The sequence below is a fragment of the Macrobrachium nipponense genome, chromosome 45, assembly GCF_015104395.2.
Source record: "Macrobrachium nipponense isolate FS-2020 chromosome 45, ASM1510439v2, whole genome shotgun sequence".
Lineage (NCBI taxonomy): Eukaryota > Metazoa > Arthropoda > Malacostraca > Decapoda > Palaemonidae > Macrobrachium > Macrobrachium nipponense.
In genome coordinates, this window is record NC_061105.1 from 36,864,570 (window position 1) to 36,891,021 (window position 26,452).

General features: G+C 40.8%; 2 protein-coding genes across 2 annotated transcripts in view; both read right to left on the minus strand.

The window, feature by feature from the left end:
• Positions 1 to 7,915, minus strand: part of LOC135214482 (U-scoloptoxin(01)-Er1a-like) — a 43,484-nt gene extending 35,569 nt beyond the window's left edge. The window contains exon 1 of the mRNA XM_064248833.1: positions 7,855 to 7,915. The gene's annotated coding sequence lies outside the window, so the exon portion shown is untranslated. The remainder of the gene's footprint in view (positions 1 to 7,854) is intronic.
• Positions 7,916 to 15,932: 8,017 nt separating this feature from the next.
• The window catches only part of LOC135214484 (testis-expressed protein 10-like), a 164,363-nt gene continuing 153,843 nt past the window's right edge, over positions 15,933 to 26,452 (minus strand). Inside the window, exons 10-12 of the mRNA XM_064248837.1 lie at positions 19,055 to 19,274; positions 17,654 to 17,808; positions 15,933 to 16,059 (exon numbers count right to left, since the gene is read on the minus strand). Of these exons, the coding sequence (XP_064104907.1) occupies positions 15,980 to 16,059; positions 17,654 to 17,808; positions 19,055 to 19,274 (455 nt within the window). The 3' untranslated portion in view covers positions 15,933 to 15,979. The remainder of the gene's footprint in view (positions 16,060 to 17,653; positions 17,809 to 19,054; positions 19,275 to 26,452) is intronic.

Here is a 26,452-nt window from a genome sequence, read left to right on the forward strand (position 1 = left end):
ATTCACCCTTCAGTTTCATACCGAATATAGTTGGCCTAACATAATAATGACCAAGTTTGCCTATATACCCTGCTTTCGCCCTTGCTTAACCTCTTCTGTGACTACATCGTCCAGCAACTACAACTTAAATTTACTGTATTTATAAACCCTATTAGAACTAACTGCTGTTCTCCCGCCATATAAACCTATGTATTAAAAGACTGTGTTCTGTCTCCTTAGTTTCCAGTTTCTCCTTAAAACAAAGACTATTCAACCCCTTCTAAAGTTTATGGAACCTTTCGTCGCTCTCCCCAATTTAGTGTTGTAACATCAGCATATAATAACAATTTCACACTCCATTTCTTGCACTGCCCTATCCAATCCATATAGATACGAAATGCCATTGAAGATACAGATGACATTTGTCTCAGGACCACTTTAACAGAAAAGTCACTCTCCAGTTTCCACACCCAGGCGTTTATGAGTTTTGCTCTCAGTAGGTTAACATCTGCTGCTACACCATGCCTTTTCAGCATCTTCCACCCTGCATCTATATAAATTTTAACTTTAAACCCATATTTCTATTATCGGTTGTACACATCCAAGAGGATGGAGAAATTGATAAAACACTTAAGGGATGAACAAGCTAATTTCAGACAAGGCAGGATTAACACAGATCAAATATAATTGTGCTACGGCGTATTAGGTGGCAGTGTAAGGAATTTCTAAAATTCCCTTATGATGGCTTTTCTTGATTAGGAGAAGGCATTTGACAACTTTTTCAGACCAATATTATGAAAGATATTGTCCCCTACGTTACCGTTAAATACGTAAGCTAATTCAAGTTTTCCATACACGAGGTAGTACATGCAAAGCGGAATGCTGATGGAGTCTTGTCCAGTGAATTTGCGGCAAACAGTCGGATGCCAAGAGGAGGTGTCATTCCACCTTCTATGTTTTTCCTTCTAATAGCTTTTAAAATCTAAAAGAAACTGGTCAGAGATGGACGAGAGGGTTTGGATGACGCTGTTTTGATCAGCAAACCGCTGCACGATTTACAAAGCTTGTTTAATAAAATACATCATATATATATATATATATATATATATATATATATATATATATATATATATATATATATATATATATATATATATAGAGAGAGAGAGAGAGAGAGAGAGAGAGAGAGAGAGAGAGAGAGAGAGATGTGTCGCAAATTAAATCTAAGGAAACCTGAAGATCTTAAGACAGAGTATCCCATACACAAAAGGACAAAATAACATAAGGAGGAAAAGGATGACTGAGTTTCATCATTCAAGTATTTAGGAACAATTATTATACCCAATAAGGTTCGACTCGGAATTTCGTAAGACTATAAGGCAAATCAGACAATGCTCAGGTTGAATCAGATCTGGAAATCAAATAGATTGAAACTGTGTATATATAAAAAAGTAGGATTATACATAAATCTGATAATATCTACATTACTATACGGACATGAATCATGGCATGACAAAAAAAACTATACCTAAGAAATCGTAGATTTAAGAATCAGTCTTTGAGAAAAATTAAGGGTCTGATGGCAGATAGGGTAAAAAATCATATCACAAGGGAAATTACAAGTTTCGTAGGTTGATGAGATATATGTAGAAAGGTAGATGGAATTTGTCTGAGGTTCTTTGCGTCACTCGGTTGGAATCGACGATTTATATAATACAGACACACACACACACACACACACACACACACACACACACACACACACACACACACACACACACACACACATATATATTATATATATATATATATATATATATATATATATATAATTCAAATCACACAACTGCGTGTGCTATATATTGTCTTTAACAACTTCAGAGTATATTACAACAATAGTTTACAATGAAGAGAGAAGAGGAGAGAGAAGGGAGAGAGAGGACAGGGAGGGAGAGAGAAGAGAGAGAGATAGAGAGAGAGAGAGAGAGAGAGAGAGAGAGAGAGAGAGAGAGAGAGATGGGGGGGCAGGGTTGTAAACACGCGCCTTGACACCCAGATCACCGATCTTTCCCATGCTTTGTATGAATACAATGTTTATATTTATGATTGCAAGTTGTAACGAAAGCTACTCCTTTCTCAATATTTCGCGCACTGTAGGTACTGCTAACGCCTCAAAATGTTGCAATGGAACAGCTGTCGAGCTAGAACTATAAAAATGCATATTCACAAGTAGTTCGGGAGTAAAATTTTCATGCCGAAAAGAAATAACTGATCATATTCTAATTAATAATCAGATACCTTTACCTTTTCGTGGTCACTGTCATCTGATCTGCAAAAGTTATAAAATGCTGGGTCTAGTCAGTCCTTGGAAAGGGTTAATACCAGATGTCGTCGTCGCAAGCTCATTGAGAACATCAGAAAACGGCAGGTGGCTAGCAATCTCAGTCCAAACCGCTTGTTCAAAACCGGTAGCATAGGTCCCTACCAAAACCTCCCTCTAAAAATGGAGCTATGGCTGTTAACCTTTCTGTTCTCTCAAAGTAAGATGTTCGCTTTACCGATGCCCAATCATCGGATGGGTACCTACCAGTGGAAAGTCATGAGATCTAGAGGGAAGGGTAACCATAATTATCTGGGTATATCCAAATGAACAGCTGTTTAATACTTAACTTGCAATTTTGACACAGGTTCTGATAACATCCCTGAATGGAAATGACAGCGTATATGTTTTGTAACTGAAATCATCCGTTCGAATAATGTCTTTTCTGTTAATTTTCTTTTCACGAAAAACAAAGCTGCTCCACTCTCGAGACCGTGTACCCCACCGTTCAAAAAGTCAACCACTGGCCTCATCCTGATTTAATTGTTCAGCTGCACTTCTCTCAGTTCTGAACATGTAGCCCACTATATCCCTATTGTCAAAATTACTTCATTACAAAGGAGGGTCCCCACAGCAAGTTCACTACCAAAGGACGCTAGAACCATCTCGCGCTTGAGGACCAGTACCTATCTTCCTAACCTAACCTACTTTTTCCCTATGGAGAACAATGGCAAATATAAACGGGATTAACCGCCAACAGACAACCCCTGTTGCACACAGAATATTATATAGATATAACTTCTTTTTCATCACACATCTTTCCCCTTTGAAATGCCGTGGCGTCAGAAGGGCATAGGCACGGAGTTTTAAGGATATATCTGAGGATGAGGCTCTCCGCTGATGGTATCACCCATTCTCAGTTGGGTCGACTAGTTGGCAGCAGACATGATTCAGACCAATAGACCCTATGAACCTTACAAATGTGAGCCAGTGCTCTTAAAAATTTCTACAAAAATTATATGTGTATATATATACATATATGTTGGAAAAGAAACATGGTAACGTGTTCCGCAGAAATAAATCTCTCACTCTCATCGAGACTGAACACTGGTCTTTCAAGTGAAAGTCCAGGGCGTTAGCAATTCGTCCACATTGCTAATGCCCTAGACTCACTTGAAAAACTAGGGTTCTGTTTATGTGAGTCAGAAATGTATACAAATGTGTAAACAAATATATATATATATATATATATATATATATATATATATATAGATGATATATAGATAGATAGATAGATAGATAGATATAGATAGATAGATAGATAGATAGATAGATAGATAGATAGCAAAATTCACAAGTACTTTCAATGTTTTTCGTGACTCCAAACAAATAAAACAGTTGAAGATTTTGGCCCTTTCACTTTCTCAGGTCCTTCTATCTACCCAGGTGCAGGGGCGTGGGGATGGGAGGGGTATGAGTGTGGGGGGAGGGGAAGGGGAGAAAATAAATAACAACATTAAGAACCAGACAATCCAAGTACAACACCGCGCGTCTTGCCTGCTGCTCTCCCACGGTCGTCGCACGCTTCACGAGCGCCGAGAGAGAGAGAGAGAGAGAGAGAGAGAGAGAGAGAGAGAGCCGTCACCTAAACTAGCGTACCTGTCAGCCGTAAATTCTCGTGTCTTGAACCAACCTGTAATCACGGTCTAGGTATATTCAGTGAATGATAAAATGTTATTGCGGGATACAAGGGGGAAATAACGGCCATTGCTAAATCGCGCGCTTATCCGGGGCACCTGGACATCGCTAGCCAGGATCCGGCGAGTGATTTTGTTCGAATCTAATGACTATTGGATCAAATATGATCAATCTTACCGTGTTTATCACGAACATTATGCACATCAAAATTGGCTGCTTGACTAGGATTATCTCTAGGTCTAGGACCAGTTTTTACTGTTAATTCAGTATCCTAATGATTTTGCCTAGCTTTCTTTTAAACTCTTCCACACTGTTGCTGTTTACAATTTCTGGTGGCAGTTTATTCCATGTGTCACATATCTTGTATGTAAAGAAGTTCCCGCAATGAGATGTCTTGTATCTCTTCAGTTCTAGTTTCCATCCATGATTTATTGTCTGGTTTTCGTTTAACGCAAAATATATATATATATATATATATATATATATATATATATATATATATATATATATGTATATATATATATATATATATATATATATATATATATAGAGAGAGAGAGAGAGAGAGAGAGAGAGAGAGAGAGAGAGAGAGAGAGTCACACAACTGGGTACCATCGTGAAAAATTTCTACAAACACCAATCTCCTATGGTCCGTAGCAAGTCACAGGTGGTCACACACACACACAAAGTATAAGGCTTTCTCTGACGATCACCCATCCGGGTATTGGTCAGATCACATAGTAACCAAATTGACTATATTTCCAAAAATAACCCATGTGTCCTGTCGTCAATGTAACGTATTACACTCTTATCTGTCATGATGGCATGGAATGGATTGGAATATACTGTAGAGCTTACGCCAAAGGCCAAGCACTGGGACCTATGAGGTCATTCAGTGCTGGAAAGGACTCTGGAAGTAGATCTGAAAGGCGTAACAGGAGACTATGAAATAATTGTTAGGAGAGGGTGAATAGCAAGATGGAAGGAAGATAATATGAATGGAGGTACAGTCAAAGGAATGAAAGTGTCGCAGCTGGGGGCCGAAGGAACTCTGCAACGAACCTTCAGTAATGCCTACTACAGCGCACCCTGGTTCTGTCAAGATATTCTTGCTTGTAAGCCGTTTCATGTTCAGCACAAGTTGATTCGGTAATTCAGGTGAACATCAGTTTTTTATTTTATTTATTTATTTTTTACAAAATGTTCATCATATGCAGTCAGTCTGAAGTGTAAACTGCTTTACAAACTGCGCGCGCGAGCGCGTGTGATCTTCAATGTTGAGCGTCACTTACATCATAGTAATCAATTAATCAATGAATGCGCTTTATATATTTTAGGGGGGAATACAAAGGAAGTTTCTACTTCCCCAGAATAACGTCGACTCTTTTTACCTCTAATTTATCAAACAGTCTTATCATTGTAAAAGGAAGGTATAATTACGCCCTTAACGCCTTTTCTTCTGTCTTAAAAAGTTATGAGAAAAAATTATTGGAGAAACAAATCCACAGTTACGTAAATGTACAAATATTTAAATTCAAAACTTTACGGACAGCTTTCGGGAATCTGTTCGGTTCCCCTTATCAATCAATTGTTATCAAAATAAGTGCCCACGATGTATGAAAAGTCTTTTGCTATTAAATTTCAAAGCAATTTTTTTCAGAATAGGAAAAAAGTAAAGATAAAAGTAAATGAATACCATATAAACAATATATATATATATATATATATATATATATATATATATATATATATATATATATATAATACTTATTCTTTGGCATGATAAAAGCAGATGGCCACTTTATACTGAGGGAGGCATTGACTCTAAAAGTGAAGACAGAAACAGAATAGTTTGCCAAATAAACTCGCACGTTTCCTTTGTCGGAATGTCAGTTAGACATTTTCAGCATTTCTGCAATAACTACAAGGAATGGGGCTGCCATTGGCCATTTGGTGAATTTCACACCAAGCAAGAATGCCATCATTTTCCTGGCCTTACGTGGAGGCTCATCTGCCTTTTAAGCAGTACTTCCCATGGCAACAAGGAAATGGTTGTACCACAACTGACATTAATTTTGTAGTTGCTATGAGCCTCACGATCATGTGTAACATATATGACAACACCCCAATCCCTTTGAATGATTCGTAACACTCAAAAAGCTGTGCATTAAAATAATGCAGAGACACGGTTACTTTTCATAGCAGCAGCTACCAGGTTGTACTGATTAACACCACCGAGGTAGCTGTCAGTGAAACAAGATGACCTATGAATAAGATTATTTAGTGGAGGTTTTTGTGTACAAGATTTACTGTTTACGAGTAAACAGTTGAGTACACACATATGAATTGATATGTTGTGTGCTTGCTGTTTTCAAAACTACATTCACGTATGCATGTTGTGGGCCCCGTTACATGCACCTTAAGTTTCACCAAGCCGATTTGTCAAGGAAACAATTCGGCCATGGTTTTCATACGGGACACAGATTAGGAGCCATTCTTTTTCATAGCGATGGAAATGACCAGTGAAATCATTGATATTTCTTTTTTATCTGCTAAATTCCAAATACTTTATAAATACCCAAAGCACCTACACTACAAGTGCATCGGAAAAATTACTTTGCCTATTGCCTGGACGATATGGACGAATTCTTAACCTACTTCTGGATAATCTGTCGATGTGAAGTTTTTATTTCTCTTTAAATCCATTCATTGTACAACATCCATTGTTACTATTAATGAGTCAATCCTGGGATACACCAAGAGACTGTTAAGCAAACTCTTTGATACAGAAGTAGAGTACTAGTGTTGGATGGAAATCAAAGCAAATAAAGCTACTGTTGAGGAGAACTGCGTATGTAGTGTGTGCGCACTCAATGGGCAGTAAGAGGACATGAAAGGAATGTGTAAACATAAAAATGCTACGAAATTGGTGTATGTGTAACGGTGGAATAATGTGATTTTTTATGGTGGTCATGTGGAGAAATGGATTAGTAAACCATGACAAAGTGTTTAAAAACGAAGCGTTAGTAGGAGGGAGGGCAATAAGACAGTAAGAAAACTGGAAACGGCTTACTATTCAGCGAGGCCACCAACAATGACTAAACTCGCAGCGTAGTTTACGGTTTACGTAAACAGATGCATTTATTACTTTGCTGAAAGAAATTTTTGCTTCAGATACCCACAATTATTCTAAATGAAATATGCGATTAAAAGCTAAAGTTTGTTTCAGGAAAGGTCTTAATTGATTGTAAGTTCCGGACAGGTGGCTTTCAAGTAGTAACTAGGAGCAGAAACTTGAGCATTCATTATAAGCCCACTTACAACAGGGTGCTACTTTGGTTTTTTACCCGCTCATAGCTGAAGATCCCTGGAACAAAGCGTTAGTACTAGCCCCTTGACGATTAAAGTATCATATGCACCCATTTCTATATCGCGTGGTACAGAAATTATATTAATATACATATCTTCGTGCAGTCCTGTGTTTTAAATGTACCATACGGTGTTTAGTACTACCACCCCACCTCGGAGTAGGTGACGCATAGATAAGCCGAAGTAAAACCTACAATGGTTTCTTCGGATTAAAGAAAAAAAAATCAAGTCTACATATTACCCATAGTCGGTATACTTCACGAAACGCTCACATTGGGCATTCATACATTTGGACAAAAGTGAAAATTCGACACTCAAAAGGTCTAGCCTACTAAAGGTGAACTTTTGACTAAAATCATTATTATTATTATTATGTTGATGGACACTTTCGTCCACCTCAATACGCAAATCTTCCCAAATTAACCCTCCCCAGAATAAAATGCCTTTAAATCAGTAGGTATACGAAATAAGCAAACCATCAGACTCACCATCCATACTAGGTAATGAGAATCTTAGACTAGCCGTGACCAGAGCCTCTAAGGCAGAATTAGGAACTCCACCTTTTATCAGTATCGATCTTGTAGGGTCTCAATTCACGGGTTAAAAGTATTTACGCCACTAGGGCAAGTCAAAGGATGTACTACTCTAAAAAAACACACACACACAGGGAACATAAAATACTGGTAAAGTCGCTAGCGGTTAACGGTAAACGACAAATGACAGTGTACACGTGAATGACGTGACATGCTGCCACATTGGTGAATGACAGATCGGATTTGTAAGATGTAACTTGTAACTTATCATGGTACTTGCCGTATGAAAATTCGTTGCTATTGTTGTAATTTTGCTTTCGTGAAAAGCAAAATCTGCATAACGGACAGTTATCGGATTCTAGCTACATAATTTATCAGGCGCATAATCTTAACAGCTAGAATCAGAGAGATGACGTAAGACAAGCTAGTAGCTGTAAAACACATCAATGATATAATGCAAATTACTGCGTAGTTTCGTAGACGTTTCATTAACGATGGAGTCACTTTAGAAAATCGTAAGCTTATGTTAATCTATAATCTTGGTTGCCTGAGATTATATTTCTTATCATATATTCATGTCATGCTATCACTACTGGTGCACAGTATAATTAACTGAAATAAACAGCAACAGCTATTTAATATATAAGATGAGGTGGGGGAATACGACCTATTAGTAGGAAAAAAATTGCATAAAAATTCCATTTTGTACCTGAGAGAGTGCACACTGTGCCTAAAACAAATTACACAACATGGCCCACCTATGGTATACTCATAAATCCTCTACTCAGAGAATAAGTGTCATATTTTGCACATTAAAAATTTGTGCAACCTCTGTCAGTGTTCTCTTAATGTGGAGAAACACCGACCGGGTTGTGGAGAACAGCCCAAAAAACAAATTTCCTGTTTTTAGCATAATGACACTGATAATCAGGCTTCCAAGAAGGCATTAAGGCTAGATCAGAAAGATTTAATGACATTACACCTATGAATAGGTAAATTTGAACCCATCCAATAAAAATTTCCCGTTTTTAGCATAATGACACTGACATTGCATCATAATTCATTATATATCACCTTCAACTTTACACAAACTGTTCCATTTTTTATGTATTTCGAAAATATTCCAAATTTCAAAATATTAAAAACTTCAAAAATATTTCAAAATTTCACACATCTGTGTTGGCAGTCGATGTTTCCCTGCATGTTTACTGTCGGTAGTCCCCCACACCCATTTTTTTTTTTTTTTTTTTTTTTTTTTTTTACACAATGCCTTGGCAGCCACTTCGAAAGGACACACTTCATTTCACTCAATATCATGTCAATGAAACTTAACTAGAAACAATCACACCATATTCACAGACATGAGACACTATATGAGAAGTGTGTAAAATTACAATAAAAAAAAATTAATTTTCTTACCTGATAAACACAGACATCGTGATGGCGTAAACCTATTGCTTTTGTGTTATTCACTGAGATGGTTGCTTTGTTGGTAGTGAGTTTCGGCGTGAAATTTGAAATAGTTTTCGTACCAAAGTATTCAGTCGGTGTACCCCCTCGGTCAGTATTCACCCAGATCACCCACCAGTTTTTGATGTTGGACTAGTGTCCATTATTTGAACATGCTGTATATACTCGATTCATGAAGTCAGACAAGCAGCTTAATTCTGCTATGTAAATCAACCATATCGTTACTTATTTTACATTAACCAGAAAAAGAAACATGATAGCCAATCATTCTAGACCTACTAACTCATACTTTGTTCCGGTTTCATGTTAGGAGCTGCCTTATCGAAATGAAGTTTTTCAAAATTGTTGTTAAAGCTTTGTCGATCAGTGGGCTATGATTCTAGTGACGCATTTTAGACGACAAGAATCAACTTAATTTACCATGTAAATGAAAACTCACATGCTCGAACAAGCAGTTTAGAGTTGTGTAGCTTCTAGACCCATGTTCAATAGACCACATTAGAGCACAGAATCACTCAATTTATTGCCTAGGTCTATGGACACTGTGCATCTGTTATCATTGTCACATGAACTAGTTTGGCACGCCATTTTGACATGCAATAAGTTTCACTTTCAAAATTTCTATATGACGGAGATCAAGTCAAGAAAATCAATGTATGTACAACTTGGCAAATATTGCGATATAATCGTCAATCTAAAACTGGGGAAATATAGTTTTTCTTATTCTTTTTGAAAGTGATTATTGTGGTTTCCATGGAATCCTAGATTGATTTACATTAACCTATGCATCAACTTAATTGACTTACTTGATTAGTAAAGAGAAAAATCTTAAAAAAAAGAAAATCCACAATAATTTAGCTGGAATATTAAGACTTAAGAAAGAAAAAGTTCTAACTGACGTAACCAGACACCAAGAAACCGGCTAATAACTTTGTGAACTACTTTGAAGAAAAAATTGAAAGAATCTGTCATAGTTAAGAAACGGTGGTCCATTCTGATCTCCTAGTGATCATAATGAGTAATAGCAGATTTGGTAAATTTGAAGAACTGAGCATGAAAGACTTTGAAATAACAATGAGAAAAGTAAAAAATCACATCTGTACTGTGAAAATGAACCGTTCCCCCTTAGTGACTTAAAAGAAGCAAAAACACTTTAATCAATTACTGGAGCTATCCAAATGAGTTTAGCACAGGCATCCTTTCCAAGTAGTGAAAAACTCCCTTGCATAAAGCCAACTTACAAAGGAAAAGGTTATAAAGAAATTCTCAGCTTCTATAGGCCAATATCAAACCTATCACACTTATCAAAACATACAAATGGTAATTCATGAAAAAATGTGGAAACACTTGAAACAACTCAACATTATACCCGATGATCAATCAGCTTACCGAAAAAAACACTCAACAGAAACTACTTTGTGCACAATTACAAATGATATGACAAAAATTATGGCAAGTGGAAAATGTGGTATCCTGGTTATGTTCACCAAGTGCAGCATTTGAAAAAGTTGAACATAATCTGCTGCTTGAAGACCTGAGAACAGAAGCTATTGAAGATGGTGTACTCAAATGGTACAAAAGCTGCTTAGAAAATGTGAAATCAGGAAAGAAAGGCCTAACTAGGGGAGTGCGCCAAGGCAGCACCTTGGGTCCACTGCTATTTGGCATTTACACAGTTAAATTATCTAGAATACTAAACAAGAACAAAGTTAGTTATAAACTATGCTGACGATACTCAGTCCTATTTTCCTCTCGAAACAGTAAAAGATCCCATTAGTAAAATTGATGCAATAATGAAAGATATAAAAAAGTGGATGTCAGCAAAGAAACTAAAGCTCAGTGAAGACCAAACTGAGTGTATGTTTTTTGGATATGATTGTGCACTATGAAAATAAGAACACTTCAAAAGAATATTCAAAAGAATATTGGCTTGTCATCCATAAACATCGTAGCAGCAGTGAGGAACTTAGGAGTATTTATCAATAATAAATTAATTGTCATTAAAAAACCATGTATTGCATATTGTAAAAACATGTAACTATGATATTATAAACATTGCATTTACTAGAAAATATTTAAACAAAGATACTCTGAAAACAGCAATTTGTAACCAAATACTTTCGAGGTTTGACTACTGCAACGTTAAATACTATGGTCTTCCTAACTACCTACTAAGGAAATTGAAAGGAGTACAAAATAGAACCGCCAGATTAATAAAAGGACTACGTTACCGTGACAGAATAACCTCGCCACTAATCGAGCTACATTGGCTCTCAGTAAAAGCAAGAATCAAATACAAAATACTTCTTACAGTCTTTAGAGCACTAAAATATGGTGAGCTAATATACCTAAGAAACTGCTTAAGTTTCTTTAGACGTGAAATGAATATTGTGATCAGACCTAGAACAAATTATAAGTCAGGTGAGAGAGCATTTGAACATTGCGCACCAAGACAATACAACAAAATGATGAAGCCTGAAGTAAAGATCATACAAGAAGAAAGCAAATTTAAAAAAGAACTAAAGATTCTCCTATTCTACAGGAGCTATGATACTGATGAGAAGCAATAAAAGACAATTATAAAATATATGAAGCAACTTATTCAGAAAATGTACAAAGGCCTGCCAGAGAGGGAATCATCCCTGTGGAGGGCTGTACATAAAACCATGCAAAGTGAACATTAACCTAAGTGAATCTAGGATGCCAGGTCCTAGCAGATTAGTGAATAAAGACCCTACTATTACTTAACCTGATTCTAGAGGTAAGGAACTATTAAACAACTCACTTCATAACACTATATAGGTTTTGCTGTTTCCTAGCTTTGGGCAGAAGCCACAGTGGGTTTAAAAATGGTAGTTACCAGGTGACAAAAGGGGGCCCCACGCCAACCCTCAGCCACAATTCCATAATAGAATTTACATGACAAATACATAAAATATTTGAAAATGCATAAGTGGAAACATAGAAAACAAATTATTTGAACACTTATTTTCCACTAAGTGTAAATCAGTAATGAAATTTTCCATGGCCTTATGTGTAAAGGGCCCACTTGCCATCCGGCAAGCTGGCAACCTGGCCAGTCCACCACTGAGAAGCCATAGGAACAACTGTTCACATCACAAGGAGAAAGCATAACTGTATGTCAAAATGGAAAGAAACGTCTAGAACCAACATGAGACCACCACTGTAAATATGTAATAAAGAACAAAAAATCTTATGCAAGCAAAAGATAACGGAATATGCTTATACTAAAGCAAGTGATGCAACACTGCAGTGACATCAAATCTATGTGAATATTTGCTGTCCACATAAGCGGTCCTTATGAAACAACTAGCTGGGTGGCTCAGATAGGTAATCCTTACCTCAATAATAGCACATTTGTCGAGAATCCAGAAGCTCTTATGTAATAAGTACAGCCAAAAGCTCACATTCAGATGTCATTAATCCTCCACATGATTTGTAGAGACAGAATTTGCAGTGGATGTTGCTCTCAGGCCAATTTTGTTAATGTTTAGTTCTAATTTAATATTAGACTCCAATCAACTCATGCCTTATTTAAAGGATTCTCACATACATCTATTCTTATATCCAGTTATACTATATACAAAGTTGACTGTTCACAATTTGCCAGATACATATGCAACTGTAATAACTACAGTTCCCTTTTAACATCTTAAATTCTTCACACTTTTTGAGTATCAAAATACATTAATATGAAGCAATTCTGACTTCTGTAGCGGGATTCAAACCTGCATCCAGAGTATCAGAGCAAAGTTACCTAACTAACATGAATTAGCTTTCAGATATGTGTTGCATGGATAGAGGTACCTCAAAGACTTACTGATCCATCCATGGAGACACCATTTAGCATATTTGAAAATAAAAATAAACCCAATCACATGACTGGGTTGGTCACTTTTTCCAGTCTATTCTTGAACTAGCTGGTAGCGGCACCACTCAAAACCTGAGCTTGTATCTCTTCCAAAACGAGTCTTATTAACATATGAGGAAGTCCCACATAGTCTGGTGTGGAACTTCTTTAGTTCCTGTTTCTATCCATTGCATTTAATTTGGTTGCTATGTAAGGTAAACAGAATCTTTAAGTCTATTAGCTTGAATAATACAATGCATCATATTAGAAAAATGAGACGACCTAAATCGCAGGAAAACAGTAATAATAACAAGAGAGCATTCATATACAAGACAGAAGTAACACTTGTTGGGAAAAATTTTCATAAGTTAATTAGGTTTGAGTATCTAAACTCAAGGAATTTTTATGAACTGTATTTGGAAAATACCGATGTGCTCATGTACTGAAGACTAGTTTATATGCTAGTTTTGAGTGTTCTTCCACTTCTTCCCAAAAAGTGGCAGAATCTGGTTTCGAGACTTCATGATAAACTACCAAATACCCAAATTGGCAGGTGGGTCAATTCAATATACAGACACTACCCACATACGAACAAGTTATGTTCTGAATGACTGTTCGTGCCTTGAATGGTTCATAAGTTGGTCTTCATGCCTATTTAAGTACAGTATGATATAACGTCAGTACAGTACTGTACGTTTTTTCATTCTAGAACACAATGCAGTACTGTACACTGTACATATGTAGTTATTTTATACAGTACAGTATGTACTTAATTAATACGAATGATACATAAAACCTAGATAAATTGTAATGATAATACAATTTTTTGTTTGTTTGTTTGTATGGTGTTTTTACGTTGCATGCAACCAGTGGTTATTCAGCAACAGGACCAACGGCTTTACGTGACTTCCGAACCACGTCAAGAGTGAACTTCTATCACCAGAAATACACATCTCTCACTCCTCAATGGAATGGCCGAGAATCAAACCCGCGACCACCGAGGTGGGACGCAAACACCATAACAACCACGCCACCGAGGCGCTATAATACAATTTTTTCTTACTGAGCACATTTTAATTTACAATCATGTTTGTTCATATCTCCGAATGTTTGTAAGTAGGGTAGTGACTGTATAAACAACGTTAATTAGAGGGAATAAGTAGATTATAAGAACATAACAACAGAACAGTATAGACTAAACAATAAGTTGAAAGTATTTTCCTGAATTCCTTTCTTATATTCCAAATGGAATAGGTTTTCAATGCTGTGAAGTTAAAAAAAAAAAAGTCTGAAATTTATTTTTGGTAATTTGGGTTTTGTATCCTCCATCATAAGCATAGGAAACACCGAAAAGGGAGCACTGGACACTGCACATGGGGATCATGTGCTAGGTCACATAAAGGAGGTCAGCCACATGCCTGGATCACAAAGAAAAGGCACAGAAATGCTTCCCTTCTGTACGACAAGATACTGCATTGAAAGCCAAGCAAGAGCACAAACATGTGACACACACAAAAGCAAATCTCAACTATGTAAGATGATGGTCAGAAGACAACCCCACATCATGGCTGAGCAAAAATGAGAGCGCTATCCCAACTCTAGTTACAGGTGATTCATATGCCTACTTGTTAGGCATTTGTTTTTTTAAATCAGTAGACGTCACAGTGCACTTTGTGCTGAATACTCCATCTATGAGTGTGTACGTTTGTATTCCCATTGGAATAAATTTATTTTAATGCTGTTGTGCTGAGATCCTTCATCTATATGTCACATCTATGAAGTTCTTTATTATTTACTAAACTTTATTCACTGATAAACCTCTGGCATTAAAAATATTTGCACTATGTGACATATCAATTTAACCTATTTTGTATGATCTGCCAACTACAGTTTGTTATTACAAACATATTAATCACATCGCTTAAGCTTTTAATGATTAACTGATGCATGTAAAACATATTTTAAGGTAAACAATTTTTATGGATTACTCTTTAATATGGTATGACAGCAACTGAAGGAACTAGTTCATAGTTCTGTAAATGCGGATTTCTGAAGAGAGATTTTTTTAGATTAGTTGATCATACCAAGATATGGAATTTAGTTTGATCTTTTTTTTATATTGTAAATTTAATGCTGCTATCTGCCCCTTTTATAGGCTGCTGTAGAGAAAGAACCTGTGCCAGTAAAAGGCTGTTCAATCTAACTAATAATTTGCTATGTACAAAGATAGGAAACTGTTGGGCATGAGAAGGATTTCTGAATACGTACTACATAGGAAATGTAGTGTTGATACAACTGTAATGGGAATGAGAGGGATTTCTGAATAAAGTATAGGAAATACTGTCAATATATCTTCTCTACGATATTAGACAGTCTTCATATACTAATTGTCTTTCATGGTAACATAAAAACAAGCTTACAAAACTGCTTGAAGTAGGACTATCCCTAACTCCAAAAATTTGCTGAAAAAAATCATTATTAAAAAGAAAATATGCCTTTTTACATATTTCTTCTAAATGACTAGAATTTATTTCTGATGAAACAATTCACACCCAGTTTTTATGCCAGACTAGCCTGGCAATGAAAGCAACTAACTAAAAATTTGAGCCACAACTCCATCTCATATACAAATTATACTGTACTGGAGATTGTTAAATTGATTTTCAGATAATTTACAAGGAAACTTTAAAAATTTAGTTTTAAGAAAAATGATATATTTTTGTTACAAATTTTTAAAAATCACACTTTTAGAAGAAAACTGAGTTTCTTTTCAAGTTCAATTGAAGTAAGTCCCTGAATTCCTTTCTTTCTGACAGCATCTGCAAAAGAAAGAAACATTGCTCAAGTCTGAAAACTTAGAAGTAATGTGAATAATTAAGGCCTAAATTTCATGACTACTGCAACATCTTAAACCTTAATACATTAAAAGTTACTTCTAAACCTTGCCATAACACTTAAATCAAAATAACTCATTAATTTATCAATATAATTCTCTCATTTCCTAATGCTACACTACCTAGCAAATTGCACCTTCGAGTCATCAATAGGTGAAAGAAATCTTGAGCATCCCAAAATCAAGGGAGTCTTGCTCACTATATTCTAAATGTCAGCACTGCCCTGGTAAGCCACAGCAGAAGCATGAGATGCCACCAATTCATGAGGGTGGGAGGAAGATACTTCCAGTAAATTAACACATTTTTCATTTTAACATAAAGGCCAATAGAATTAGGTAATCACATAACCGAACACAAAGATAACAAAGAAAAACAATGGGGAAGGAAAAACCAGTTGGCTAAACACCATGAAGCAACATATACATACCTGGGCTTTGAAGATGAATGAAATAAAAAAGCCATAACTACCAAGCTCTCTGTTAAGATTTTTCCTTAAAGCTATAAATATGTCTCCTTTGTGGCACATCATCACAGCTAGCCATGTCCTTGCCATGGGTGAGGTTATGCTAGCTGTCTTACTCTTTTTCATGCACATATTCATTATATATCTGGCAGAAAAGGTATTTTTACCTACAGTCCTACTTTATGCCTCTTGTGTCAGCAAGCATTCATCTTTTGGTTTTCTTCACTGCAGAAACACTGCTATTAAGATGCCCAATATCTGGAGATAAATTGCACTGCAAATCTTTAAGAGAAGTGCTCCTTTTTAGATGCCTTTTTCTTCCAAGTTTTTATATAAACCCTATCACAGATGGAGACTGGCAGTGGTACATAACTCAAGTAATAAGAAATTGGCAGAGCACGCATAGTAACAACAACCTTTTTGGAAATTTTCTTTCAAGCACCAAGATGGATCCCGAAGAGACTAGCTTAACAATAATGAGTTTGTTAAAAAATATCCACAATTATATATTAAAAATATATTTCTATGTAAAAATATATAACAAAGACTTTCGAACACCTGAACGATGTTCCTCCTCAGTGAACACCGTTCAGGTGTTCAAAAGTCTTTGTTATATATTTTTACATAGAAATATATTTTTAATATATAATTGTGGATATTTTTTAACAATTTGTTTTCACGAAACTGTGAATTTCTTAACAATAATGAGTTTGTTCAAATTTTGTACAAATACAACTATATAGCACCTGATAGACTTTTGATCCTTATGAGAGATACGAGACCATTTGTAATGAAGCATCAATATATCAAGATTCATGAAATATGAACACACAATCATCCCATTTTCAATGGAATATCCACTGCAGTACACTGTGGACTGCAATATTTCTTGCAAGTGTTAGAAAGATTTATCTATACCATCAATATGCTGTATTCAAAATTTTGCAAACTGCCCCAAAGCTAATCTTGCTAAGGCACAATGTAACACTTGATGTAAATACTGAAAAGCCACTTCATAAATTAAAAAAACTAAAGTATTATTAAAAAAAACCTTACCTAGAATTTTTTCCTTTTCACTAAGTAAAAGTCCTCTTATATTTGTGTTGTTGCGAAGACAGAGATTGATGGCTACTTGTAGTTCACGTTCCCTCACATCACCACCTACAAGATCCTTCACTATTTGCTCAATCCATTGAGTGACACTTGTGTAACTGTAAGATAGAATGACCTTTTAATTAAAATCACCTACATAATATCTTGTACTGCCAAACAACAAAAGAGATGAAGAGAGCATTAAATTAAACTGCAATCTTTCTTTTTAAGTTTTAAACAATGGAATACAACCAAACAGATTAATATTATTATGAGGTTGAATGAGACCAATAAGTAATGATTCTAGATTCTCATGGAGTTGGTTTAAATGTGATGTGGAAAATAGAGAAGGAAAAAGTTGAAGCAGTTGGACATCAAAGTCTGATAGGACCAAAGGTAATGGATGGAAAGTCAAAGACAAACACAAAATGCCAAAACCAAACAGAAAAAGACACTAAAGAATGAAGGTTTGCTACAAAGAATGGCACACTGTAAGCAAATACAAAATGTTGGTCAATACAAAAAATATCCCAGAGTAAAATTAAGTTTTGGGAACCCCCGAGTTAAGTGATGACCTATTATTCATAGAGAGCTTAACAAAAATCTCTCATATTACAAGAGCTAACATCAGGATTTCATTGAAACAGAAGATGAAACAATGTTAGATAATTTGGACTTCCAAGTGAGAAGAGACCTAAAAGAACAGGTAAAAACTGAAAGACATAAAAGCAACTCAGCTGGGACTGTGCCACATAAAGATTTCTGCACAAAGCACACTCTTCAAGCCCTTTCCACATGTGTTACATCTATTCACCCCCAGAAATCCAAAGTTACACAAATAGCAACCACTGTTCTGTACACTTAAAGCACTCATAATAAAATTACAAACTATACACATATTTACATTAAACTAATGTCTTCCTAATGAAAGTGTCTTTGAAACAATTCTGTCTATTATTGTCAATATCAATACAATAAGTTTATGTAAAAGATTCGCTTTCTTGAGAGAAAATTTGCCACAGCAATTTACTGAAGGAAATTTTCACAGGGGGAAACCACATGGATGATCCGAAGAATCAGTCCAACTGGTTCATTAGATCAACAAGCATCTTAAAACCTGTTTGTCAGGTTTATTGCTGATCCCCTCAATTTACTGGGTCCTTATCATAAACTTATTACAAAATAAAAATGTAATTCTCTCTATATATCATTTTCAAATAAGAACAGTTTTCTTGTACCAACTCCAATAGTGAATTTATATAAAAAAAATTGTACACATATTGCATAAAACCAATAAGAGTTTTCAACCACACAAAAATAAGGGAACTAAACCACAGAAAAGAAATTTCATCTTTACTTCCTTACCTCCACATATACCTGTGATCTTTATCTAACGCTTCCTGCAAAAGATCCAACAGAAGTGCACGGTCTTTCTTTAAAGGGTGCAGTCGAACAAAACAGATGTGGCTGGCACTGATTAAAGTCTGGATATCGGGTCTTCGTGCAGGAGGCATAAGTTCCTTGATTATCTTGACAACCGCAGTCATATTGTACTGTCCATCTCTATTTCCATCACGAAGCAATTCTGTTTGTTTCATGAAAAAGGGAAAAAATAAATTATTGAAAATCATAGACTAATTTGTGTATTTAACTAATTTCCACAAAAAATAAATAAGTTTGTGCCATACTTAAAAATCTGTATCTTAACAGTTTTTCTTAATGTACTGTCATGGTAATTGCTCTATAGCAAAGAAATGACAATTTGTCCAAAATTGCATTTTTCCTAACTATACAAACCTGAGGTCCTTTTACAATAGGAAGGTACTAGCGGCAGCTGGATAGGTCGTAAGCTTTTGAACAAGGGGTTCGGTAGTTAACTGCTTGTCCGACAGGCGCACGCGCGCGACTGGGAGGTAAACAATCACTTTTGCTTTAGGCCCAAGCAAAAACTGCAGAGTGAGGGGTGGCATGAGGTGGGGCTATGTGTAAAAGGACCTCAAGTTTGTATAGTTAGGAAAAATGCAATTTTCGACAAATTGTCATTTGTCCCGACACGGCATACAAACCTTCGGTCCTTTTACAATAGGAAGACTCACTTCTTGGTGGGAGGAATCTGAGTCTTTTGTGAACAGACTGGTGTTCGCCCAACCTTGGAATGCTTCCCTGGTCGTAAGAGCGAGGGAGGGATCCAAGCCTCTGTCCGATTGATCGGGGTGTGCACCGCAGGATCAATGGTCAGACCTCTGGACCGACTACTAAGAGAGAGGCAAGGGTGTCTCTTAGTACCAGCAATGTAAGAACTTGTTCCTGTACAGGAGCAAATATAGAGTTATGGGTTTGTCTCTTGTTGGCATCCACTTCCCCCCCCCTTGTAGGAGGAAGTGGTGGATATTCTGCTCCTATCCCTAGTGAAAGGGATAGGATGGGGCTCTATCATATAGCTCACCTGCATCTCGTCCTCATCCAGCATAGTGACGACCGTGACCCTCTGCCCACAGGTAGAGGAGAAGGAAAAGATGGGAAGAGAAGCCAGTCACTCACTCATTCTCACATCCATTCGCACAGTCACACCAGGACTCGATGCTGTTCAGCCTGCGAGGGTCTGGGTTAGCGAGCCTTTCCGCCACGTCCTGGTGTAGAGACCATTCGGCTGAGCTTGTCTGCTACTACATTCCTCTTCCCTGGAATGTAGCGTGCTGACAGCTCTATTGAGTGAGCCTCGGCCCACTTGTGCACCTGCCGAGTCAACTGGTACAATGGGAGAGACACTAGGCCCCCCTGTTTGTCGATGTAAGCCACCACCGTGGTGTTGTCGCACATCAACACCACTGAGTGCCCCATCAAGCGGTCCTGGAACTCTTGGAGCGCGAGAAACGCTGCCTTGAGCTCCAGTACATTGATGTGAAGGTGCTTGTCGTGATTGTCCCACACGCCTGAAGTCAGCAACTCCTCCAGGTGTGCGCCCCACCCCTCGGTCGATGCGTCTGAGAACAGCTGCATCTCCGGAGGAGGAGGAGGAGGAGGAGGAGGAGGAGGAGGAGGAGGAGGAGGAGGAGGAGGAGGAGGAGGAGGAGGAGGAGGAGGAGTGCATAGAGGCACTCCCTTTAAGAGGTTCCTGTCGTCCAGCCACCAGGCTAGGTCCTGCCTCACCTCCAGTGTCAGGGACACTGGAAAGCTTGGGGGATCCGTTGCCTGTGACCAACTCTCCTTTAGTCTCCACTGAAGAGACCGCAGGTGAAGACGCCCGTGAGGGACTAACTTCTCGAGTGACAACAGGTGTCCGATCACGACTTGCCACTGCTGAGCTGCCTGTTCCTGCCGAGACAGGAACTGGTTGGCTGCCTCCCTGAATCTGCTGATCCGCGAGTCTGCGGGGAAGACTCGCCCTGCTACCGTGTCGATCAGCATACCCAGGTACTTCATCCTCTGCTTGGGTTCGAGATCGGACTTCTCGAAGTTCACCACGATCCCCAGATCGCAACAAAGCTCGAGTAGTCGATCCCTGTCCTGCAGCAACTGCGATCGGGAGCTCGCCAGGATTAACCAATCGTCGAGATACCTCAGAAGACGTATCCCGTGCGAATGGGCCCAAGCAGACACCAGAGTGAACACTCGCGTGAACATCTGTGGGGCAGTTGAGAGACCGAAGCAAAGTGCCCTGAATTGGTACACCGTCCCGTCGAGGATGAAGCGGAGGTACTTTCTGGAGGATTGATGGATGGGTATTTGGAAATACACATCCTTCAGATCCACTGAAAGCATGAAATCGTTCTCCCTGATGGAGTCGAGCACGGAGCGTGCCGTCTCCATCGTGAACCGAGTCTGGCGAACGAACCGGTTCAGGGGAGAGAGATCTATCACCGGGCGCCAGCCCCCGTAGCCTTTTCCACCAGGAAAAGACGACTGTAGAAGCCCAGTGACTGATCCGTGACGATCTCTACAGCTCGCTTGCTCAGCATGGACTGGATCTCCTGTCTTAGTGCTACGTCCTTCGAAGAGCCTGGAACGTACGATTGCTGTTGGACCGGGTTGGAGGTGAGGGGTGGCCGAGATTCGAAGGGTAATAGATATCCCTCCCGAAGGACATCTACTATCCAGGTCTCGACGCTGTAGATCTGCCAAGTTGCCCAATGGCTGGCCAGGCAACCCCCCACTTCCGGCAGCAGGTGAAGGGGAACGCCGTCCCTAGCGTTTCCCCCCTTTCTTCGACTTCTTCCCTGACCCTCCTCGCGAGAAGGAAGGCTGGGAGGAGGGCTGGTTACGGCCCCCCTTGGCAGAAGACAGGAGACAGAAGTCCTTTCCACGGGGCTTCGACGAGGCTATCGTCTTAGCTGCCGTGGAAGCGCTAGCCGAGCTCTTTGGCTTGGCCGCAGTTCGAGGCTGCCCAGAAGCCTTCGAAACTGCCTGGTGTACCAGACGGTCACTGTCATCAATGCGCCGTCTGTCCACCGCAGTGTCCACCATCTCTCCTGGGAAGAGAGAGGAGGAACTCCGTAAAGGTCCATTGCGAAGCCCTAATGCCGCCTCACGCCCAGCCCCCCTGGACACTCGTGTAAGGACAGCGTCCCTACGACGGAGTACCAGGTTGGCCCACAGGTTTACCGTCTGGTGGGCGAGGAAGGAGATGGCTCTTCCTCCAGACTGGCAAAGCCTCCTGAAGGCCGAGTCTTCTTCGGGGGAGATTCCCCCGGAGTTGGCTGCGACCTTAGACACTGTGAGGGACCACAGGTCTAGCCAGGAGACGGCCTGGAAAGCTGACATGGCAGTGGATTCCAGACCGAGTGCCTCTTGCTGCGAGAACCATAGGTTCTCAGACAGGAGCTGCTGCAGAGACACACCCGGTGTTAGCCTGGCTAACTCCAGGTTTACCTGTTTAGGCGGCATCAGGTCTTCAGATGGCACGTAGAATCGCCGCTGTCGCAGTAGAGGAGGCGGAAGCAGCTTGCTCGACCTGCCTGACCTGAGAGAGTCTTCCTGTCCAGAGGCAAGAGACTCAACCTGGTTCAGGATGGAGTCGGCAAGCTCCGATCGCGGCAATCCCACCGTCGGTCTGGGTCCCTCTTCGGGCCCCAGAACGACTCGAGCCGGGGCGTGGGCTCGGAAGGTGGGAGAGGCAACCCTTCCCCGAGGTCATTGTGCTGACCAATCAGCGCAATAACCTCGGCAAAGTTCCTCTGGATCTCTGGAGTCACTGCATCCTGAGGAGGAGGACTGTCCAGTCCCTCGAACAGGAGCACCTCCCGAGACCCTTCCCCTTCGAGGGGGGGGGGACCAGCGACAGACCCCTCTTGGTCTCCTCCAGCCACATGCACATACGTCCTGGTCGGTCCGAGAACCGTGCCTGGTACGTAGGACGTCGTGGTGGGATCACGAGGAGCGCACTCCTCACGATCACTCCTCCCGGTGTAACCCGAGGAGGTTGAAGGAACGGGAGAAGCAGACCTGATGCTCCCTCCTCGCTTGCTGGCAGGACCAGCGGGCTTGGAGGGCTGCAGGCGATCGTCAACCCGCGGTGGCGATCGAGCTGCAGGCCTGGTCGAACCGTCTCGCTGTGGAGAACGGCTGGACTGAGCACAGCGGCCCCGATCTCGGGTGTCAGAGGAGCTGGTGCTGGTTGCCGTACCCGATCACTCTCTGTGAGAGCGACGGTCAGGCGACCTGCAGGCTCCACTGTCACGGTGAGACCGGTGCTTGTCCTCATGGCACGTCACGTCGCTGGTGCCAGCAGTGACCGGGGGGACCTCTTCCCAGCCTCAGCCCGTGGCCGGTCGTGGACCGTCACGTCAGCCCGGGTAGCCAGCTGGTCGCCGCGAGAGCGAGAGCTGGTCTGGTGAGAGTCGTGTGAGGGGCTGTCACCAGTCTTCCGCTCCGTGCCGTGAACCTGACGCTGAGCGAGCTCTGACGTCTGGTTCTTGGCTGTACGGTCGCACTCGGTACCTCTCGCGAACGAGAGGCCGAGACGGAACCCGATGCAGTGGCAGAGCCTCTAGCACCAGGTGAGGAAGTGCCGGTGTTAGCCGGCACTCCTCTGGTCCCCGTAGTCTTCTTCCTTACGGAAGAAGAGACGAGCCCTACTCCCGAGGGAGCAGGAGGACCAGCGGAATAACCCCCAGTCTCACCGGAGTGAGACGGGCCCTTAGAAGCTCCCGAAGGAGACTTCTTAGGGGGGGAGGAGGCAACCTTCTTCTTCTTCGGCTGTGAAGCCCTAGAAGTCGAAGGGGGAGAGGCGGCAGACGACGACGACGAAGAAGACAACGAAGACGATGACGACACCTTCCTCCTCATCCTCTTCTTCTTCGTCAGCAACAGGGCCTGGACGCGCCTGTCCGGACAGATCGACATCGGGAGCAGCAGCGCCACGAACAGGAACGACATCAGCAGGTGCAGGCATCACAGGAACAGCAGGAACAGTCACGGCAGGAACGGCAGGTACAGTCACGGCAGCAGTGGTCGGCAACGTCTCAGCGATCGTCAGCGGCTGGGCATGTACGGCAGGTGGTACATCCAAGCCAGAAAGACGGACCAGCGTCACCAACATCCTTGGCATCGGCGGCAGGTCCAGGGGCGAGCTCTTCGGACATACAAAGTCTGGATTCGGCAGCACGGCAAACCCGAGCGGCGGCGGCATCACACTCCCCCGTGGCACAGCGATCGGACCCTGCACCGATGTAGTTGGTGTTACAGACACCGCACGCGGGGAATACACTAGATGAGGGGGAGCAGCATAGCCTGGAGTGGACAACGTAGTGGTTGTGGTGGTCACCTTGGCATGCGTGACCGCAACAGAGCCAGCCAGATGGTAGAGCAGCCCCTGGACACTTGGCACGCCCTGCAAGCCCAACGATGCCCACACCTGTCCAAGGTCGTCCCTCACAGCAGCCACACCTGGGGAAGCAAAGGTCGGGTGGTTAGGACGGGTCTCTACCCGTTCGCGCGGTGTAAACGAACGGATAGAGGTCCCAGAATACAACTCCACGTCGGGATACTGAGCGCCCTCCTCCACACTCGACAGATCGGGTGAGGAGAAGGACCTGGAAACCCCCCCCGAAGGGGAAGGAGCCAACCGTGGGAGCTGAGCCGGGGGCAGGAAAGAACACGAAGTGTCCGTAACCAAAGGTGTCACGGGAAAGCTCTCCGACGACTCCCTTATAGGCCTTCGCTTCTTCCTGCCCTCGTACAAGCCCCACTGCACCTCCGACCACGATACACAAACATCACAGGGCTCGGCACGGGTACATTCACGCCCCCGACACCGAGCACATAACACATGGGGATCAATCTCAGGGAACGAGCGGAACTTACCGCACTTACGCCCCTCGGTTCCCGGGCACAGTCGCCGGGTGATAGGAGGGCGCGGAGAATCCATGATTGATCCAATCAATTAAGTTCACTTCAATAATTGACAAAAAAAGGGAATGATTGTACGTACAATTGCTCGCAAACACAAGAGAAACACAACCATACAAAAGGAAAGCAAACGACGATGAAGTGGGCAGAGAGCGCAAAACACACGTCCATTCGCTGTGAGGCCAAAAGCAAAAGTGATTGTTTACCTCCCAGTCGCGCGCGCGCCTGTCGGAAAAGCAGTCAACTACCGAACCCATTGTTCGAAAGCTTACGACCTATCCAGCTGCCGCTAGTACCTTCCTATTGTAAAAGGACCGAAGGTTTGTATGCCGTGTCGGAACAAACATATATTATAGGAAAGGAAAATGTATCTTCTTCAAGTAGGTCTGTAGCAAGGAGGCATTCCCACACGTGTTGCAGGTGTCTGTTCTGATTGTCGAGAATATTCAGGTGTGTTGTGGAACTCTAGCATGCGGCCGTCGTTAGAAATGCCACATATTATGATATAACATTTCGTCGAGAACCTTCTAAAAAGTTCCTGTCGAGGGACGGTGACGTTCACTGGTTATGCTCTGCCCTTTCAGCCCCACCCCGAGATTGACGTATATAAATATGACTGAGGAAGTAGAGAAAAATCAGATCATCAGAGATAATAAAAGAAGGAAGAGATGAAGGATAAGAGAGGAAGAGGACGCATGAGAGAAAGTGGGAACAGAAACAAAGTCGCCCGTAGTCGGAGAGAGAGAGAGAGAGATCCTAACGTTGAGCAACCCTTCAGAGAAGAAACGTCCTACAAGTGGTTTTGAGGAGTAACCCGCCCTTCAAGTTTCAAGGCTAAGACATTTCTTCCTGCAGTACGAAGTTAAGAAGCCATCTGAAGTTTCTACTGTCACCTTTTGTGAAGCCCTCGCTTCGAGCACTGATTTCGACAGCTGCAAAACTGGCCAGCAAGTATTTCATTACCGCACTGTTTCCCCCTTTTTACATATTGTCAGATTTAATTTGGTTATGTAAATAGGAGAAACCATTCTGCATTTATCTTTGTAAGTAAGCTTGTAAATAAATTTCTGTTTTGTTTGAGTTTCTTTCTACATTCGTATCCTGCGTTTCAATTGTTGGTGTTGAATCCTTTTTGTTTATTATAAAAAAGAACCTGAGCAGATCTCGGTCTGTAACATGTACCAAGGGGCACTTTGGCAGCTACCAATTCGTACCTTGTAGTAATTGCAAAAATGAAATTCATCCTCAATTAAGTCATACACATCTATTTTACATCAGTTACTCCTGTGGCAGAAATTAGATACATATTGCTGCATTTACTGTTCACCCATGGCCAAGAAGTGCAAAATATATCACAATACACTTTATGACTTCAGTATAGGCAGTCCCTGATTTATGACGGTGGTTATGTTCCTA